At 47.7% G+C, this 19,438-nt stretch overlaps 1 protein-coding gene across 1 annotated transcript in view; it reads left to right on the forward strand.

The window, feature by feature from the left end:
• LOC124625231 (fatty-acid amide hydrolase 2-A-like) overlaps positions 1–19,438 on the forward strand; it is a 255,926-nt gene that overhangs the window by 193,726 nt on the left and 42,762 nt on the right. The window contains exon 8 of the mRNA XM_047149155.1: positions 4,782–4,883. Coding sequence (XP_047005111.1) covers positions 4,782–4,883 — 102 coding nt within the window. The remainder of the gene's footprint in view (positions 1–4,781; positions 4,884–19,438) is intronic.

Genomic DNA, 19,438 nt, shown 5'->3' on the forward strand with positions numbered 1-19,438 from the left:
TATGGAGCATCTGGTGTCGACAGAAATACAGTTAGTTGGTAGGCACGGAGGGTGAGGTCATCAGAAGGCGGTTCGGTGGATCTCTACGATTTGCCAGTGTTCGGGGAGACCATCCACGGCTGTCACACCTGACATATTGCAGCGAGCTGCTGTTGTCATTCGCGAGGCAGACGCAGTAAGACTCGGCAGTTGGCGCTGCATCTGTCAATCAGCAAAGGAAGTGTGACAGCAATTACCCGCACTCTTGGATATTCAAAAGTGTGTGCAACATGGGTCCCGCAGTGTCTAACGGTGGATCACAAATCGCACAAAAACAGTTGTCTTTATTTATTGCAACGTTTTGGAGCTGAGGAGAAGGCCTTCTTGTCCTGGATTGTGACAGGTATGGAAATGAGCGTTTGGCGTCATTGGCCGGGAAGCCCCTGGCGGTGCAGGTCCGGCCGCCTTGGTGCAGGTTTTATTACATTCGACGCCACATTGAGCGACCTGCGCGCCGGATGCTGATGAAATGATAATGAAGACAACACAACACCCAGTCCGTGAGCGGAGAAAATCTCCGACCCAGCGGGGAATCGAACCCGGGCCCGTAGGACAGCAATCCGTCACGCTCACCCCTCAGCTATCGGTGTGGACGATTGTGACAGGTGATGAAACCTGGTATCACCATTTAGAGCCCGAAGTAAAACGACAGTCGATGGAATGGCGCCATTCCCACTCCCCAAAGAAGAATAAATCAAAGCAGCTGTTTTCGCCGTCAAGGACATGATCCCCGTGAACCGGGACTGTGAAGGTGTGATTCTCGTTGATGTGATGCCAAGAGGCGGTACCATTAATTCAGAATCATATGTCAACGCATTAACCAAACTCAAGACGCGCTTCTGGCGACTTCGACGCCGCAACAAAAAATGGTTCAAATGGCTCTGAGCAGTATGGCGCCACAACAACCCAGGAGATGTTTTGCTGCAACACGATAACACTCGGCTCCACTCAAGACTGAGGACTGCTGAACACATCGAAAAATAGGGTTGGACAGTGTTACCCCATGCAACCTACAGCCCTGACCTAGCCCTTTCGGAGCTCCACTTGTTTGGGGCATTAAAGAATGCCATTCGTGGACGACATTTTGTTTCGCGCAGGAGGGAGGCCATAGAAAGGGATGGAAATTACGTGGAAAAATAGGACGTGTAGATAAAACAGTATTCTTTCATACGTGTGATTCTCATTATGTTCAATAAAGAATTGTTGAAGAAAAAATGTGGTGAATTACTGTCTGGGCAACCCTCGTAGATATTATATGCATTGGCTTTTGCAACATTTTATTCTATACTTGTTGATTCGCATGGTGTATTTCTGTCAATAATTTCAATGTGCTTACGGTTATTAACTGCTTAAACCGCCAAGCGTACATGTTTATCGGCGCATGCGCCTCATGATTTGTTTTCCTGGTATCCACGCTCACCATTCTCCCTCAGTCGGCATGTCGCCATTGACATAGCATGTTATTTTAAGAGATTGGTTTTACTGATGTGACAAGCCCTTGATTCTACGTACCTTAACTTTTTCATTTGGACATTCAGACCGTTGCCAACACATGTCATGTGGAGATAGCTTTACTGATGATTGCTAATGTCAGGTTCGTAAGTACTACTTGTCGTATACTGGTATGTATCATATTGTTTTTGACGTTCCTAAATTGTTGTAGAGAGTAGTTTCTGTTTGATATGTAACATGGTCCATGACGTTTTGATTGTAAGTTACGTTACCGCATTGGATGCAGGTTTGACCTTCCGAGAAAGACTGATTTAAATCCGTCGGGCCCGCATCTCGTGGTCGTGCGGTTGCGTTCTCGCTTCCCACGCCCGGGTTCTCGGGTTCGATTCCCGGCGGAGTCAGGGATTTTCTCTGCCTCGTGATGGCTGGGTGTTGTGTGATGTCCTTAGGTTAGTTAGGTTTAAGTAGTTCTAAGTTCTAGGGGACTGATGACCATAGATGTTAAGTCCCATAGTGCTCAGAGCCATTTTTTTAAATCCGTAGAAACCATGGTAATGCTTATTTGAAAACAATCGTTTAGTGCAACTAGTTGGCAGTTCTATTACACTTGCTGCTTACAGAAATAAAACCACTAAAGTGAAAGTAACTAGTGCAACTAAAAGTATTATACGTTATAGCAGTGTGTTTCTTCGGACATACCTGCATGCTGCTCTTAATAGCTTAGACACTGAAATATTGTATTGACCCGCCCATACCAGGCAGCGACTTTCAGTTAAAATGGCCTCCCCTGTAGGTGAATTGCATAATGTGTGTGAGTGTGCAGGTTGTGACGCAGGAACGACGACATATGGAAGTTTGCGCCTGGCCGTGAGTCGTGCACGGATAGCCAGGGTGGTTAAGGCGACCGCTCGCGTAGGGTGGGAAATCGGGTCGAGTCCTGGCCAGGCACAAATATTCACTGTTGTCATTGTATTATACTGCTGATGATTGCTCATATTCGCAACCTGTAATACAATTCATGTAGAAAATTCTTATATATATAAAAGAAGACATTGCTTGAACGAGTTCACTTAGGAATGAAATATGATTCCTTCGCACTTTATGGACTGTAATGAGAACGACTAGTGCACATGTAAACGATGAAAGCTGGCATTTTTTATGAGAACTCTCTTCACAAGAAGATAATTTTTGAGGCTACTAACGTGGTGGACCTTGGCTTCATTTTTGTGACGTCATGACAACTCTATGGCTCTGAAAGTACTGTTTGTAGTTTAACCTTCTATATAACTAAAAAGAAACAAATTTAAATTGCTTAGAATGGATGCGCTGAGTACTCTGATTGGTTATTTAATAAGTGCGGTACTGAGTGTCTGATTAGACTATATTGAATATTATAAAAATAAAATAATGTAGTACCTTTTAAGTAAAATAATTCATATTACATATTTTACTCACTGTTGGAGTGACATTTACAAACAATAAAACCAGAACGGCAGACGTACATGACTTAGAACTACCATATGCATTCCATAGGCTCACATTTGGCTATTTTTTTTATTACTGTACTTGGTGTATGGATTAGTTATTGTTGATATTTATTAATATTTGATTCTCATGTATTAGTGTTGTTCAACTAGTGCGTTACACTCCAAAACCTTTAGCGCGAACATTGTCGTTGAAACAATTAATAAAATATTGCGGACTGTTAAGCCGTGGTCGGATAGATTTCAGATTAATAACCAAAGTTTCGTCCCCTTCTGCAGTGAAAATTTTCAAGGGGGGGGGGCAGTTACTTTTTTTAATGTCCCATTCGTACCACGGCTCGGTATTGACTGCAGCAAAATTTAGTTTACGCGTGCTCCCATGTAGTGGTGTGACGTCACGTGCTTTGAATATCCGAGCGTAATTCGCCGTTTTGGGTTGCCATCGTCGGCTGTTGCTATCACCCCATGGTGGAAGACGCGTACACATCTTCTTCGGCATCGGGATCCAGATGTCATTCAATTTCATGGCCCCTCCTTCCTACTGAAATTTCTTGGGTGTTTAACAATCTCTATGGCCTCTGAACAGCCTTCCGTGGTATCCGCTTATAGCGGCCAGTACTTCAAAATGAATGTGGTAGTCTCTTGGCTGCAAAACACGTTGGGCAACAGCTGATCCGTCAGTCTCTCCCCTGAAGTTGCTCTTGTCCTCCTCTAGTGGTTTATTTACCGTCATTTTTGTAGTACGCACGTACACCTACCCACAGCTACACGGAACTTTATAAATTTCCCCTTCTTCCAACGGTTTGCGAGCATCCTTGGCCAATTTTAGGTGATCTTGTATGTTCTGGGTGGGTTGCTATATTATCACGATGTTCCGTTTTGTCAGGATTTTTCCTATGCGGTCAGTAACGTCCATAACGAAAAACAGGAAAACTTTCGGTTCCACATGCTCATGGGCATTGCTATGATTTTTTCGCGGCGGTAATAACGCTCTTCGTACCTCATCGGACGAATAACCGTTGTTGAGCAATGCATTGGTGCGGTTTTTCAGTTCCGCTTCAAGCACCTCTAGTTTGCAAATGCGTACGACCCTTCCACGATGCGATGATACAAACAGCCGACGACGACGACCGACAATGGCTTGCCAGTTGCGTTAGGGTATTCAAATGAGGCCCACGAGGAAGACAGGTTGTGGCGCATACGACACAGACCGTGACACCGCAGGTCATACAAGTGCCAGTAGCCGTCTCCGGCGGGAAGCGAGTAACTGTTTCATCCGAGTTTAACAATTCTTGACTGCTCGTTTAAACGAATGCTAGCTCTCGATAGCACACAAAGAAGGCCTTTAATGGGTACCATTTCGATTACATATTGATTTCCCGTGGACCTTACACGGAGCCGAGCGTTCGCGAAGTATGGTGGACTAGCCGACTAATGTGACATCACAAAATCGTCGCAGGGCCCGTATTTCTCGTTGGTCCCAATACAAAACATTGACGTCACGCCACTGCATGGAAGCACGCGTAAAAGGAATTTTGCTGCAGTAAGCAGCGAGTCAGGATCTGAATCGGACACTCAAAGAAGCTGCGATCCCCTTGGAAACTTCCTCCGAAAATGAGGACGAATCGTTGGGTTTAATAAGAAATCCATCTGACTACGGCGTAACAGCCCTGAATATTTTATTAATTGTGACTTTCCGGCCGTGAAAACGCACAAAGCGCTATTACTTCAAGCAAAATTGTATACTTTTTACTTCGGTGACAGGAGCGGGTTCAGAATTTTAATTTGAGGCCTTGTCTGTTGTAGGTTCACATCAAGGGCCTGCGGCACTCGGTGCGGTTGTCGGCGCCCCTCATGATGAGCATGCAGCTGCACCAGCATCCGCTCATGAAGGCGGATGACCCCAACGTAAGTCAGCCAATATTTCTTCTGCGCACCTCTTGACATTATCCTGAAACACATGTACACAACTTACACAGAGGTGACTAGTCATGGGATAGCAAAAAAATGGCTCTAAGCACTCTTAGACGCAACATCTGAGTTCATTAGAACTAATCAAACCTAACTAACCTAAGGACATCACACACATCCATGCCCGAGGCAGGATTCGAACCTGCGACCGTAGCAGCAGCATGGTTCCGGACTGAAGCGCCTAGAACCGCTCGGCAACAGCGGCCGGCCAGGACTTCAGCCACCTCCCAAATGTTGGTGGCTTTGGATAGTATTTGTGATGTGTGTTAGGTGTTCTATCGCTTTGTCCGTGAACTCTTGGAGGAACGGTTCTGAATGCCATAGAGGCCAGGAGGTTTCCTAGCTGAGGTTGACTTAATAGCCCAAATGAATTTGTGTGCGCTAGCACCAAAAAATTCGTTACACGAGTAACCTCCTGATCCGTTTGAGGTGTGAATACTGGGTCTGACGAAACCAGATTCAGTGTGAACGACGCTGCTTGTTTTCTGGTCCTGAACTCTGCCTTCTCCACTGCGGAGTATGCGAGGTTTTGATCCTGCTGTGTGGTTTAAATGTCTGTATTTTCTCCCCTCTAATACCCTGGAGCCTGTTAATGTGCAGTTTGTATAGTGGGTGCCTGGTGCACTGCCAGTATCTCCTGAGACGGTTTGCCATTGAAATGAGGCTCACTAATTCCTGGGACAGTATCGCTGAGTGGTGTTGTGGTACGAGAACCAGAATGGTGTCAGATATTGGGACTTAGACATCAGTGGTGAGTGCTTCGATAGCTACATCAACTACGACTACGACCACCTAGCGTTTCCTTGAGCAGAGCCCAGTTGACATGGTTTGTGGTTCTATGTTCTGCAGTGTATCTTCCATGTGCAGTATAACTGGCAGCTGGTCTGAGGTCAGATCATTTTCAACTTCAACATTCAGTGTACTGAGTGTGCTTATGATACCCTTATGAGGCTGTGTGGGCCTGAGTGTGAGTACATCCACCCCTAGTATGAGGCTGTTTCGGCCTAATGAGTGTTCGTAAAGTTTTTTGCCGTTGGAGCTACCTATTTGTATTCGTATTCCAGTCTGGGTGTTTCACACTAGTATCTCCAGTTGCGATTACTCGATGTGGTATGCTGAGTACCCTGCTGATATCGCAAGTTACGATATTGTTTGGCGGGTTGTATAGCGATAAAAGTGCAGTGTAGGCTTCGTTAAACTTGACCCTAATGGCTGTGGCCTACATCCTTTCGAGTTCAGGGAGCTCTATGTTCGTGCGTTCTATGTCTCTGTGTAATGATTGCTGTCCCACCTTCCGCCCTTCCGTCCTGTCGCCTAGTCCCTTGGTACGAAAGGCACAGTAAGCGTAGTGGTCTTTGTTGTTTGAGTAGTGTCTCATTCATGAGAGAGTTATTGGGATGTCATTCCACTCCACGAACGCACCTAATTCAGTCCTCTGTTTGTGGGTCTCTTTGGTGTTCCAAACAGGGTCTCTGTCAGAGTTCTGTTGTTTGTGTAAGGTAGCTGACGTGCTGTATTGTCCATGAAAGGGTGTAGGAAGTGCAGTGAGTGAAGTCTGTACGACAGTCATGTGCTGGCAGGGTGCAGCAGCCATGAGCTGTGTGCAAAGTGTGGTGGCGAGGTTTAAGGCTCTCATGAGGATCTTAAACAATGTGTGACTGGAGAATAGTCTATCCAATAAGCCACCAATTGTTATAATACACTCCTGGAAATTGAAATAAGAACACCGTGAATTCATTGTCCCAGGAAGGGGAAACTTTATTGACACATTCCTGGGGTCAGATACATCACATGATCACACTGACAGAACCACAGGCACATAGACACAGGCAACAGAGCATGCACAATGTCGGCACTAGTACAGTGTATATCCACCTTTCGCAGCAATGCAGGCTGCTATTCTCCCATGGAGGCGATCGTAGAGATGCTGGATGTAGTCCTGTGGAACGGCATGCCATGCCATTTCCACCTGGCGCCTCAGTTGGACCAGCGTTCGTGCTGGACGTGCAGACCGCGTGAGACGACGCTTCATCCAGTCCCAAACATGCTCAATGGGGGACAGATCCGGTGATCTTGCTGGCCAGGGTAGTTGACTTACACCTTCTAGAGCACGTTGGGTGGCACGGGATACATGCGGACGTGCATTGTCCTGTTGGAACAGCAAGTTCCCTTGCCGGTCTAGGAATGGTAGAACGATGGGTTCGATGACGGTTTGGATGTACCGTGCACTATTCAGTGTCCCCTCGACGATCACCAGTGGTGTACGGCCAGTGTAGGAGATCGCTCCCCACACCATGATGCCAGGTGTTGGCCCTGTGTGCCTCGGCCGTATGCAGTCCTGGTTGTGGCGCTCACCTGCACGGCGCCAAACACGCATACGACCATCATTGGCACCAAGGCAGAAGCGACTCTCATCGCTGAAGACGACACGTCTCCATTCGTCCCTCCATTGACGCCTGTCGCGACACCACTGGAGGCGGGCTGCACGATGTTGGGGCGTGAGCGGAAGACGGCCTAACGGTGTGCGGGACCGTAGCCCAGCTTCATGGAGATGGTTGCGAATGGTCCTCGCCGATACCCCAGGAGCAACAGTGTCCCTAATTTGCTGGGAAGTGGCGGTGCGGTCCCCTACGGCACTGCGTAGGATCCTACGGTCTTGGCGTGCATCCGTGCGTCGCTGCGGTCCGGTCCCAGGTCGACGGGCACGTGCACCTTCCGCCGACCACTGGCGACAACATCGATGTACTGTGGAGACCTCACGCCCCACGTGTTGAGCAATTCGGCGGTACGTCCACCCGGCCTCCCGCATGCCCACTATATGCCCGCGCTCAAAGTCCGTCAACTGCACATACGGTTCACGTCCATGCTGTCGCGGCATGCTACCAGTGTTAAAGACTGCGATGGAGCTCCGTATGCCACGGCAAACTGGCTGACACTGACGGCGGCGGTGCACAAATGCTGCGCAGCTAGCGCCATTCGACGGCCAACACCGCGGTTCCTGGTGTGTCCGCTGTGCCGTGCGTGTGATCATTGCTTGTACAGCCCTCTCCCAGTGTCCGGAGCAAGTATGGTGGGTCTGACACACCGGTGTCAATGTGTTCTTTTTTCCATTTCCAGGAGTGTATATTGTTGACATTGGCTGCTCTGTTGGTGGGAAGGTTTTGGCAGCTGGTTCTGGAGTTTGCATGGTTCATGGACCAGCTTGTGTGTTAATGTGGTGCGTGTCTCTTCTTATGGTGCGTGTGTTGCTGCTGTGGAGGTGGGGGGGGGGGGGGGTTTGAGTGTGTGCCTGTGTTTCATTGGCCTGTTGTTGGCGTGTTTGTTGTGGGGCGGTGGAGTTCCCTCTTCTGTTTTGGTGTTCTTCCTTCTCCTCCACTGAGTTTCAGGTTGCCTGTAGGTGTGTCTGCTGTGGTTGCGTGAACGTGGCAGTATACAATTTCGCAGGGTAGGCTTGTGTCGCCCTTTGGTTCCTCTGTTGCAACTGGTGCAGGTGCAGTGGATTGTGTTGTCTGTGTGGACTGTGTGTTGTTGAGGGTACTGCTTGTGTGCGTGTGACGGGCGCTGAGGGTCCTCTGCCCTCCCTCGCCACTGACGTCAGCTATTATATCAGTGAAGGAGACCTCGCTTCAACTCGAGCAGATAGTTAGCGAACCAACTCGGGAGGGAAACGTCTTAGATCTCCTGGCAACGAACAGACCTGAACTTATCGAATCAGTTAACGTAGAGGAAGGTATCAGTGATCATAAGGCTGTGACAGAATCTGTGACGATGGGTCCCACAAGGAATGTTAAGAAAGGTAGGAAGATATATTTGCTCAGCAAGGGTGACAGGATACAAATTTCGGAATATCTCAGCAGTCAGCATAAAATATTCGGAGATGAGGACGAAGATGTAGAGAAAAAAAGGAAAAAATTCAAAGGCATCGTTCAATATGCCCTAGACAAGTATGTTCCGAGTAAGGTTTTCAGGGATGGGAAAGATTCACCCTGGTTTAATAACCATGTTATAAAAGCACTACGTAAACAAATAGCGCTTCATCTCAGATTCAAGAGAAGTAAAAACCTAGCCGACAAAGAAAAAGCTGAACGAAGCGAAAATGAACGTAAGGAGAGCAATGAGAGAAGCGTTCAATGATTTTGAAGTAAAACGTTGTCAACCGACGTGAGTAAAACCACTAAAAGATTTTGGTCGTATGTAAAATCAGTAAGTGGGTCAAAATCATTCTCTCAGCGACCACACCGGCACCGAAACGAAAGATAACAGACCGAAGACCGAAATACTGAATTCGGTCTTCCGAAGTTGTTTCACCGCGGAAGATAGTAACACTGTCCCTCCTTTCAATCGTCATACGAACGTCGAAATGGCAGATATTGAGATAAACGATGGCGGAATTGAAAAGCAGCTACAATCGCTTAGTAATGGAAAAACTTCAGGACCAGATGAGATACCTATAAGATTCTGTAAAGATTATGCGAAAGAACTTGCTCCCCTTCTACTAGTAATTTATCTTAGATCGCTCTATAAAAATCGAGATGGATTCCGCAAACAGAGATTCTGCGAAACTCAGCTCGCTCTGTTCCTCCATGAGATCCACAGTGCAGTGGACAACGGCACTCAGGTTGATGCCGTGTTCCTTGATTTCAGTAAGGCATTTGATACCGTCGCGCATTGGCGTTCGATGAAAAAAATACGGGCTTACGGAGTATCGGAACAGACCTGCGATTGGATTCAAGACTTTCTTGCAGATAGAACTCAACACGTCGCTCTTAACGGAACTAAATCGACAAATGTAAAGGTAATATCCAGAGTACCACAGGGAAGTGTGGTAGGACCGTTGTTGTTCACAGTATATATAAATGATCTAGCAGAAATCACCGGATGCTCTTTAAATCTATTCTTAGATGATGCAGTTGTTTATACCAAAGCAGCAACGCTAGAAGATAGTAAGAATTTGCAGAACGACCTGCAGAGAATTGATGAGTGGTGCAGACTCTTGCCGTTGACCATGAACGTAAGTAAATGTAACATATTATGCGTACATAGGAAAAGAAATCCACTACTGTGCAGTTACACTATAGATGCCGTAAAATATCTAGGGGTAACTATCCAGAGCGACCTTAAGTGGAATGACCACATAAAACAGACAGTGGGAAAAGCGGGTACCAGACTCAGATTAATCGGAAGAATCTTAAGGAAATGTAACTCATCCACGAAAGAAGTGGCTTCTAAGGCGCTTTTTCGCCCGATTCATGAGTATTGTTCATCTATCTGGAATCGCTATCAGGTAGGACTGATAGACGAGATAGAGAAGATGCAACGAAGAGCAGCGCGTTTCGTCACGGGATCGTTTAGCTGGCGAGAGAGCATTACGGAGATGCTAAACAAACTCCAGTGGCAGACGTTGCAAGAGAGACTTTGTGCATCACGGACAGATTTACTATTGAAATTTCGGGACAGCACTTTTCAAGAGGAGTCGGACAACATATTACTCCCCCCACATACATCTCGCGTATTGACCTCGAGGAAAAAATTCGTGAAGTTAGAGCCAACACAGAGGATTACCGACAATCATTCTTTCCAAGCACTATTCGCGAGTGGAACAGGGTTGGAGAGACCATATAGTGGTACCGAAAGTACCCTCCGCCACACCCCATTATGTGGTTTGCGGAGTATGATGTAGATGCAGATGTCGATTGGGGAGGGCGGGGGGGGGGGGGGGGGTTCCGGACCTGTTCTGACAATTAGTTGATTGTTTTTGACGTTTTTGCATCTCAGTGCCCCTTTGTACGCTGTGTACCCTCTGTGGTTGGCCACATGAGTATATCACTTTGGTGCACTTGCCTCTGCCTGTGTTTATTCCCCCAGGGGCTCGGCATTTGGTTGTTGGGTATGGGCTTGGCGACCTTGTTTTCCTGAGCTGGGGGCTGGTAAGCACCATCAGCCCTCTGTTACTGTAAGCTCCGGGCATGCTTCAGTGACTGCCATGTGGTGCAGCAGTGGAATGGTGTGTGTTTTGGAGAACAGGAGCCTTGGATTCGCGGCCTGGACTGCGAGGAAGGTTCACATGAATATAAAAAGACCCTCAACCTCGAGGTGTGCTACGTGTTGATGAGGTGAAAGGCTGTTGAGGTGTATCAGTCTCTAGCGGGTAACCATGGAGCACCTGCCCCCCCCCCCCCCACACCCAACTGTATAAGGCTTGCTCAGGCTAGTATCTCATGGGATCCCCACGGAACGGTCTCGCCAAACTACTACCCTTGTGAGGACGGGTGTACCATCAGTTAGTACATACACCCACTCATGACAGAGAGCTCAGTTGGTCAGTATTCACCGAAAAGAAATCTCAGAATCATACTAACAGGACATTAGTGTGCCATTACACTTTCATTGTAATCAAGAGAACAGGGGGAACGTTTGAGAACGTCTCGCCTTTCTACATTCACAAGGCGTTGGATGGTATTTCTGGGTCTCTAAAAAGTGCCAAACGACTTTCTAATGGAACGCTTCTAGTTGATACTGCTATTCAAACCAAATATCTAAGCTTCTGAGATGTAAGGCCTTAGATAACTACCCAGTCGAGGCTGAGTTGCATAACATCCTTAACTTTAGTAAGGGTGTGATTGCCTGCTGCAATATGATAGAGGTGGACCCCATCGAGTTACGTGAAGAATGGAAAAATATGAGCGTCGCAGAAGTGCGGAACTATATGAGGAGAGTCAATGCCAAATTGGAAAAATCGGCAATATTTATTGTAGCGTTTAGTACTCCGGAATTATCTGAACATATCCTTGCAGACTCCAGAATTATCAGAACATATCCTTGCAGACTACATCCGTCTTAAGGTTCACATGTTTGTTCATAACCCAATGAGATGCTTCAAATGTCAAAGAATTGGCCATACCACAAGAAATGTAATGGGAGCGCTACGTGTGGCAATAGTGGAGGCTCAGCTCACGAATCAAGCAATTCTTGTACACTTCCTCTGAAATGTGTAAACTGGTCTGGGTATCACCCAGTGTGGAGCAGAAAGTGTGCAATATACAACGGCAAAAGGAAAATACAGAAGCTGAAAGTCAAGAGACGCATACCCTATGGTGAAGCTGAAAAAGCTTTCAAAGATATGGAACCTCCGGTGTTTGCTACGCCCATCGCCAGGTGTAATGCCTCCACACAAACTGAGACCACAGATTCATGTACAGGCACATGCACTTGTCGGTGTACCTGTGGGGGAAAGGCTAGACTTGAAGCCGGAGTCATTCAGAAGCCATCGGCAATGGGCTTACCACCTAAGCCACACGTCATTGCCCACCATCGGAAGCCTACTAAGCCATTCCCTCAATCCAGGCAACCACCTCCTCTCATAAGTACAGAATGACGTCCTTCGAAAAGTAGTTCCAAGTCGAAGAAAGTGGTAATTAAACCTTCGGATCGGTGAGCTCCCACCCAATGTGATGGGGACTATGCTCTTGAGGATATCGACTTCCAACTGCGGGAACCAGAGAGCCAGGAACTGGCTAATGTCCCCCACGATCACCCCAGTAAATCACCGCCTCTGAGGGAAAAAGAAAACAACCACTGTTAAACAATGGCTTCCACAGGGACTTCTATGTTGCAGTATAATTTAAATGGATGTCGCTCATAGTTGGAACAATTGTAGCTTCTGGTCCGAGAGAAGCCCTTCTGCATCTGCTTGTAAGAAACGCATCTGAAAGTCACTGACACATCTGCATTACAGAGCTACCACCCTTACAAGAAGGACGATATTACAGGAGACAGGGCTAAAGGTGGAATGGCTGCATCCATTGATGACAGATGCCACTCCTCTCCTGTCCCTCTTACCTCGACCATACAAGCAAAAGCCATGAAAGTTCCAACACCCTTGAATATCACAGTGTTTTCTTTGTATCTTCCACCTAATGATGCTTTGGATGCAGATGCACTGACAGAAATCTTCCGGGCACTCCCGCGCCCATTCCTCCTTGTGGGGGACTTCAATACACAATGTGCTGCGGGGCTCGGCTACCACTGGCTCCAGCGGTCGGATGATCAAGCGACTCGTCCTTATGAGAATTTCTGCCTTCTGAATGTGGGTCAGATGACATACTTCTCCACAGCTACAGTGTCTTTTTCAGCCATTGACCTTTGTTTTTGTTCCCCAGCTATGGCAGACTCAGTTCAGTGGGAAGTGGTTACAGATTTACATTCTAGTGACTACTTCCCAGTGCGGACCCGTCTATGACTAGGACAGTGGATGACAGGAGAATACGAAGATGGATGATACAAAGAGCAAATTGGTTGCAGTACAGTCGACAGGCCACTTTTGAACAAAAGGATTGTGCACAGGAGACGGTGGCCCATATCAATTGTGAGATCCAATGGGCTACCTCAGAGTTCATCCCCCAGTCTAGTAACCACCTCAGACGATGGCCTGTACCTTGTTGGAATGACGACTGTCGACTGGCAATCTGGCAATCAAGGCCAGACAAACAGCTCTGCAGAACTTCAAATACTGACCAACTACAGAAAACCTTCATGCCTTCAGATCTGCGACAGCACATGTGAGGCGAGTGATAAAAGAAAGGAAGAGGGTTTCTTGGAAGGAATTTATGACTTCCATTAATCGGTCCACTTCCACTGCACAAATTTGGGACTCAATAAGACGGATTGCAGGCAATGGCAGTACACCTCAGGTTTCTGCTGAGCACTCTTTTACTGTCACTACGTCATCTAGACAAGCTCCTGCTTTTCAGGTGTTCCGTAGGACTGCTGAGATGAGGAAGTTCAATTTCTTCTCGCATAATGAGAAAGTCTACAACCTTCTGTTCTCAATGTGGAAACTGGAATCAGCTTTGTCTGCGGCCAGAGACACTGTTCCAGGGCCTGATAAGGTCCATTATGCTTTGCTTCGTCATCTGTGCCCTGAAGTGAAAGGACAGCTCCTCCATTGTTTCAGTCAGATCTGATCTGATGAAGAGTATCCCACGACTTGGAAGGAGGCAATATTAATTCCGTTCTGGAAACCAGGCAAGGACCTTAGCGCCCCTAACAGTTACTGGAGTGTAGCCCTTACTAGTTGTTTGGGTAAGACTCTTGAACGCATGGTCAACTGTCATCTCATCTGGCTACTTGAATCCTGAGGTCACCTGAGGTGTTCCCTCTGTGGTTTCAGGCGCTACTGTACCACCCTTGACAACTTAACTCTACTGGAGATGGCGATGCAGGAAACCTTCTTACGCTGAAACCAGTTGGTCTGTGTGTTTGTTGACTTCGAAAAAGCATATGACACTACTTGGAGGTACACATTGTTTGCCATTGCTATCAGTGGCATTTCCTCCGCAGCCAGGACGCCTGTCAAATACTCTTTGTCTGTGGATGACTTTGCAATCTTCTACTCTTCCACTGATCTTACGACGGCGATGAGGCAGGTACAGCTGACCATTAAGAGGCTGGAAACCTGGGCCAGGACAACTGGTTTTCGGTTCTAACCAGAGAAGACTACGTGTGTCACTTTTAATCACGCTCGTCGACGTTTTAACCTAGCAGTGTTCATAATGGAGAACAATACTTTACGTTTTCAAAAAACTATATGCTTTTTGGTTTATTATGTGGCCCGAAGTTAATTTGGCTCACACAGCTGAAGGACCTACGAACAAAGACCTTTAAGTCATTGAATATTTTGAAATGGGTTAGCGGAAAAACATGGGAAGCTGACAGTTTCGCCTTCTGCAGTTTTGTAGGGCACTGTTTGATCACGTTTAGATTATGGCAGCGTGGTCTACGGATCAGCCCGTACTTACTACGGCATGTTGTTAGACGCTGTTCGTCAAGAGGGCATTCGGATATCGACTGGTGTCTTTCGTACCAGCCCAGTTCCGAGTTTATGTGCAGAGGCTGGTGAACCACCACTCTGGATTTGGCGACATATCCTTGTGGTTCGACAGGCACTGAAAATCTCAGTATCACCTCAGTCATTGACATTTAGTGTAGTAGCCCAACCCACCTCTGAACGGCTGTTCAGCGATCAGCCTCTTTCGACCAAGCCATTTGGGATACGTGATACAGACTGTCTTTATGATCTGGATCTATCAGACATCCAAATACACAGCCAGGGATGGAACACGTTGTTGCCTTGGTGTCTTCAGAGGTCCAAAGTGATTGTATGCTTGACACAGTACAAGAAAACGTGTACTCCAGATTATATTTTTACAACTTTATTTTCGTCCGTTTTAAGTATGTACCACAGTTTTATCGTTGTTTATACAGATAGATCTCAGCAAGAGAAAATCCTCAGTTGTTGTGCTGTTTTCCCCGACTGTTTTTAAAATGCGTCTTCCAGAGCAATTTACAAATTATGATGCGGAAGTATATGGTATTCTGATGGCACTGGAGAGGATTCACGGACATCACGATAAAAGGTTTCTTGAGTGTTTCAACTGGCTTAGTGCACTACAAATACTTCATAAAATATATCCAGTACACCAGTTGATTCCAACACTGTGGCAAGTAGATGATCTTTTGCTGGATACCTGGCCACATCGGGATACAGGAAAACGATATGGCCGACAAAGCCGCCAAGGAAGCATGTCGGGATGGTGTTGTCCATCAATTTACCATCCCATTGCATGCCATCATCTCATTTTCTCACAGACGCATCATGTGTCAGTAGGAGACTGAATAGTGACAGGTGACAGATAACAAACTGTGGTCTCTCAAATCGACCACACAGACATGGCGGACGTCATGTCACCCTCACTGCTGGAAGGAAGTTCCGCTTATCTGAATGCACATCAGACATAGGCCTTTAACCCATGGCTTCCTCCTCCGGCGAAAGAACCCCAATCTGTGAAGTTTGTGGTGTGCCACTTTCAATTCAGCATATTTTGGCAACGTGTGTCCTAAATATTGATATTAGAGCAGCCCTCAGTCTTGTTGGAGATCTGTCTACCATCCTTGCAGATACTGATTTCAGTGTTACAAGAGTGGTGAAATTTTGTGCACTGTCAGGCCTCATCCCTAAATTGGTAGGGAACGGAGACAGACTTTAATATACACTCCTGGAAATGGAAAAAAGAACACACTGACACCGATGTGTCAGACCCACCATACTTGCTCCGGACACTGGGAGAGGGCTGTACAAGCAATGATCACACGCACGGCACAGCGGACACACCAGGAACCGCGGTGTTGGCCGTCGAATGGCGCTAGCTGCGCAGCATTTGTGCACCGCCGCCGTCAGTGTCAGCCAGTTTGCCGTGGCATACGGAGCTCCATCGCAGTCTTTAACACTGGTAGCATGCCGCGACAGCGTGGACGTGAACCGTATGTGCAGTTGACGTACTTTGAGCGAGGGCGTATAGTGGGCATGCGGGAGGCCGGGTGGACGTACCGCCGAATTGCTCAACACGTGGGGCGTGAGGTCTCCACAGTACATCGATGTTGTCGCCAGTGGTCGGCGGAAGGTGCACGTGCCCGTCGACCTGGGACCGGACCGCAGCGACGCACGGATGCACGCTTAGACCGTAGGATCCTACGCAGTGCCGTAGGGGACCGCACCGCCACTTCCCAGCAAATTAGGGACACTGTTGCTCCTGGGGTATCGGCGAGGACCATTCGCAACCATCTCCATGAAGCTGGGCTACGGTCCCGCACACCGTTAGGCCGTCTTCCGCTCACGCCCCAACATCGTGCAGCCCGCCTCCAGTGGTGTCGCGACAGGCGTGAATGGAGGGACGAATGGAGACGTGTCGTCTTCAGCGATGAGAGTCGCTTCTGCGTTGGTGCCAATGATGGTCGTATGCATGTTTGGCGCCGTGCAGGTGAGCGCCACAATCAGGACTGCATACGACCGAGGCACACAGGGCCAACACCCGGCATCATGGTGCGGGGAGCGATCTCCTACACTGGCTGTACACCACTGGTGATCGTCGAGGGGACACTGAATAGTGCACGGTACATCCAAACCGTCATCGAACCCGTCGTTCTACCATTCCTAGACCGGCAAGGGAACTTGCTGTTCCAACAGGACAATGCACGTCCGCATGTATCCCGTGCCACCCAACGTGCTCTAGAAGGTGTAAGTCAACTACCCTGGCCAGCAAGATCTCCGGATCTGTCCCCCATTGAGCATGTTTGGGACTGGATGAAGCGTCGTCTCACGCGGTCTGCACGTCCAGCACGAACGCTGGTCCAACTGAGGCGCCAGGTGGAAATGACATGGCAAGCCGTTCCACAGGACTACATCCAGCATCTCTACGATCGTCTCCATGGGAGAATAGCAGCCTCCATTGCTGCGAAAGGTGGATATACACTGTACTAGTGCCGACATTGTGCATGCTCTGTTGCCTGTGTCTATGTGCCTGTGGTTCTGTCAGTGTGATCATGTGATGTATCTGACCCCAGGAATGTGTCAATAAAGTTTCCCCTTCCTGGGACAATGAATTCACGGTGTTCTTATTTCAATTTCCAGGAGTGTATTAGAAACTGCTCTGCATGTGGGGACAGCCTTCATCCCCACCCATGAGATTGGCATGCAGACTTTTCGTCAGGACGCTGATGATCATGCTGTTGAGCGCCTCTCACCTCAGATCATCATCATCATTTGTCTCTGTTTACGTGCAGTTGTGTGGTTGCGAGCACATTTGCAGCAACAGGTTGCCAGATGACAGTGTTTGACCGCATGACCGAATTGTTGCCGGTGGTGGCACTGTTGGGGACTTACGATGGTTCCTGTTCTTCTACAGACACGACGATGCAAAGGAGGAGATGTACAGTCGATAGGTCGAGGTAGTTGGATGTGTCAGCTAGTGGGTGCTACATCATGTAGTTGGGTATGCTTCTGCATCTCCAGTACCCCATCATCAGATACGTGCTTACGTATTCCCAGCCAAAGGTGATGAGTCCCTCTTGTAGTGCAGCGTTTTTAGGTATAGGTATCAAGTCCCTAGATCACAAAACGCTGCGTTTTCTCATCAGAAGTTCTGTAAGTCAAGTACTGTAGGTCTTTGTACTCATCCATTTTTGCCCTTCGTCCCCAGAAAGTTTTGTGTTATATGTTGCGTTTGCGTGCGTACTCGCGAATGCTTTGTTGAGGGCTTTTATATCCCTGTAGTGTATATGATGACTCGGGGAAAACCAGTTTGTGTTGCGTATTACGTAGCTGTGGGTTGGTTGCTGTTTTGTGCTTGTGCAGTACTATTTGTGCTGTTGTCCACTCGGACGTGTTAGCTGCCTTGGTCAGTATTTGTGTCTTTGTTCTTCCTCTGTGGTCTCTGGTGCCAACAACTCTTGTTCCTGGAACCCTACTGGTGAAAGTGAGGGCCTACTTGGTACTTTTGGTGCTGGTGGTTTGTCTGATAGTTGTGTTTCTGTTTGTGATGTGACGTCACCACCCGTCAGTCGGGCGAGGATCTCTCATTTCCTGCCGTGTGGGGTAGCCGCGCTGTATGAGGCGCCTTGCCATGGTTCGCGCAATTTCCCCCCATCAGAGGTTCGAGTCCTCCCTCGGGCATGGGTGTGTGTGTTGTCCTTAGCTAAGTTAGTTTAAGTTAGATTAAGCAGGGTATAAGCTTAGGAAACGATGACCTCACCAATTTGGTCCCATAGGAACTTTTCAAATTTTCTCATTTCCTCAGGGCGACGACTTCTTGATGGGTCGTGAGCAGCACGATGATGCTGACAGGAACAGGTTGCATCTCTGCCACTTGTGCCGCATGCGAACCTCCAGAACCCGCGCCGCATGCGTCATGCTGTAGGTAGTGGGATGGGATCTCTTGTGGGGATCTACCATTTCCCCAACACAGGGGTTTTTATTGGAGAGACATGTCAATATTGCTTTTTCTTCGTGAGAGAAAAAGAATGTATAGTGTGCCCCTACAAATGTGGGGAGTTCCTATGATCTAACCGCTCAAGGAGCAATGCAAGACGCGAGAGAATGTGGGTGGAAGAGAAAAGCCTATAGCGCACAGGGTAGTCTGAGGTGACTGGGCCTCTGACACTGACATTGAAATGCTGTACCACAGAACGAGAGATTCCCGCCGGGGAAAATCTTTACAAAATGTAACTCATCCACGAAAGAAGTGGCTTAAAAAATACTCGTTCGACCGATTCTTGAGTATTGTTTATCGATCTCGGACCCTTGCCAGGTAGTACTGACAAGGCAGAGCGGCGCGTTTCACCATTGGATCGTTTAGTCGGTGCGAGAGTGTTACGGAGATTCTCAACAAACCCACCTGACAGATGCTACAAGTGAGATGTTGTGCAATACTGAGACGTTTACTATCGAAATTCCAGGAGGGTACGTTCGTTGACGAGTCGGACAACATATTACTTCCTCCCACATACCTCTCGTGAAATGACCGTAAGGGGAAAATACGAGCAGTCAGAGCTAATATAGAGGTTTACAAACAATCATCCTTGCCACACGAATGTAACAGGGAAGAGGGGATTAGACAGTGGTAACAGTGGTAATATCCCCCACACACTGTAAGGTGGCT

This window comes from Schistocerca americana, chromosome 1, assembly GCF_021461395.2.
Source record: "Schistocerca americana isolate TAMUIC-IGC-003095 chromosome 1, iqSchAmer2.1, whole genome shotgun sequence".
Lineage (NCBI taxonomy): Eukaryota > Metazoa > Arthropoda > Insecta > Orthoptera > Acrididae > Schistocerca > Schistocerca americana.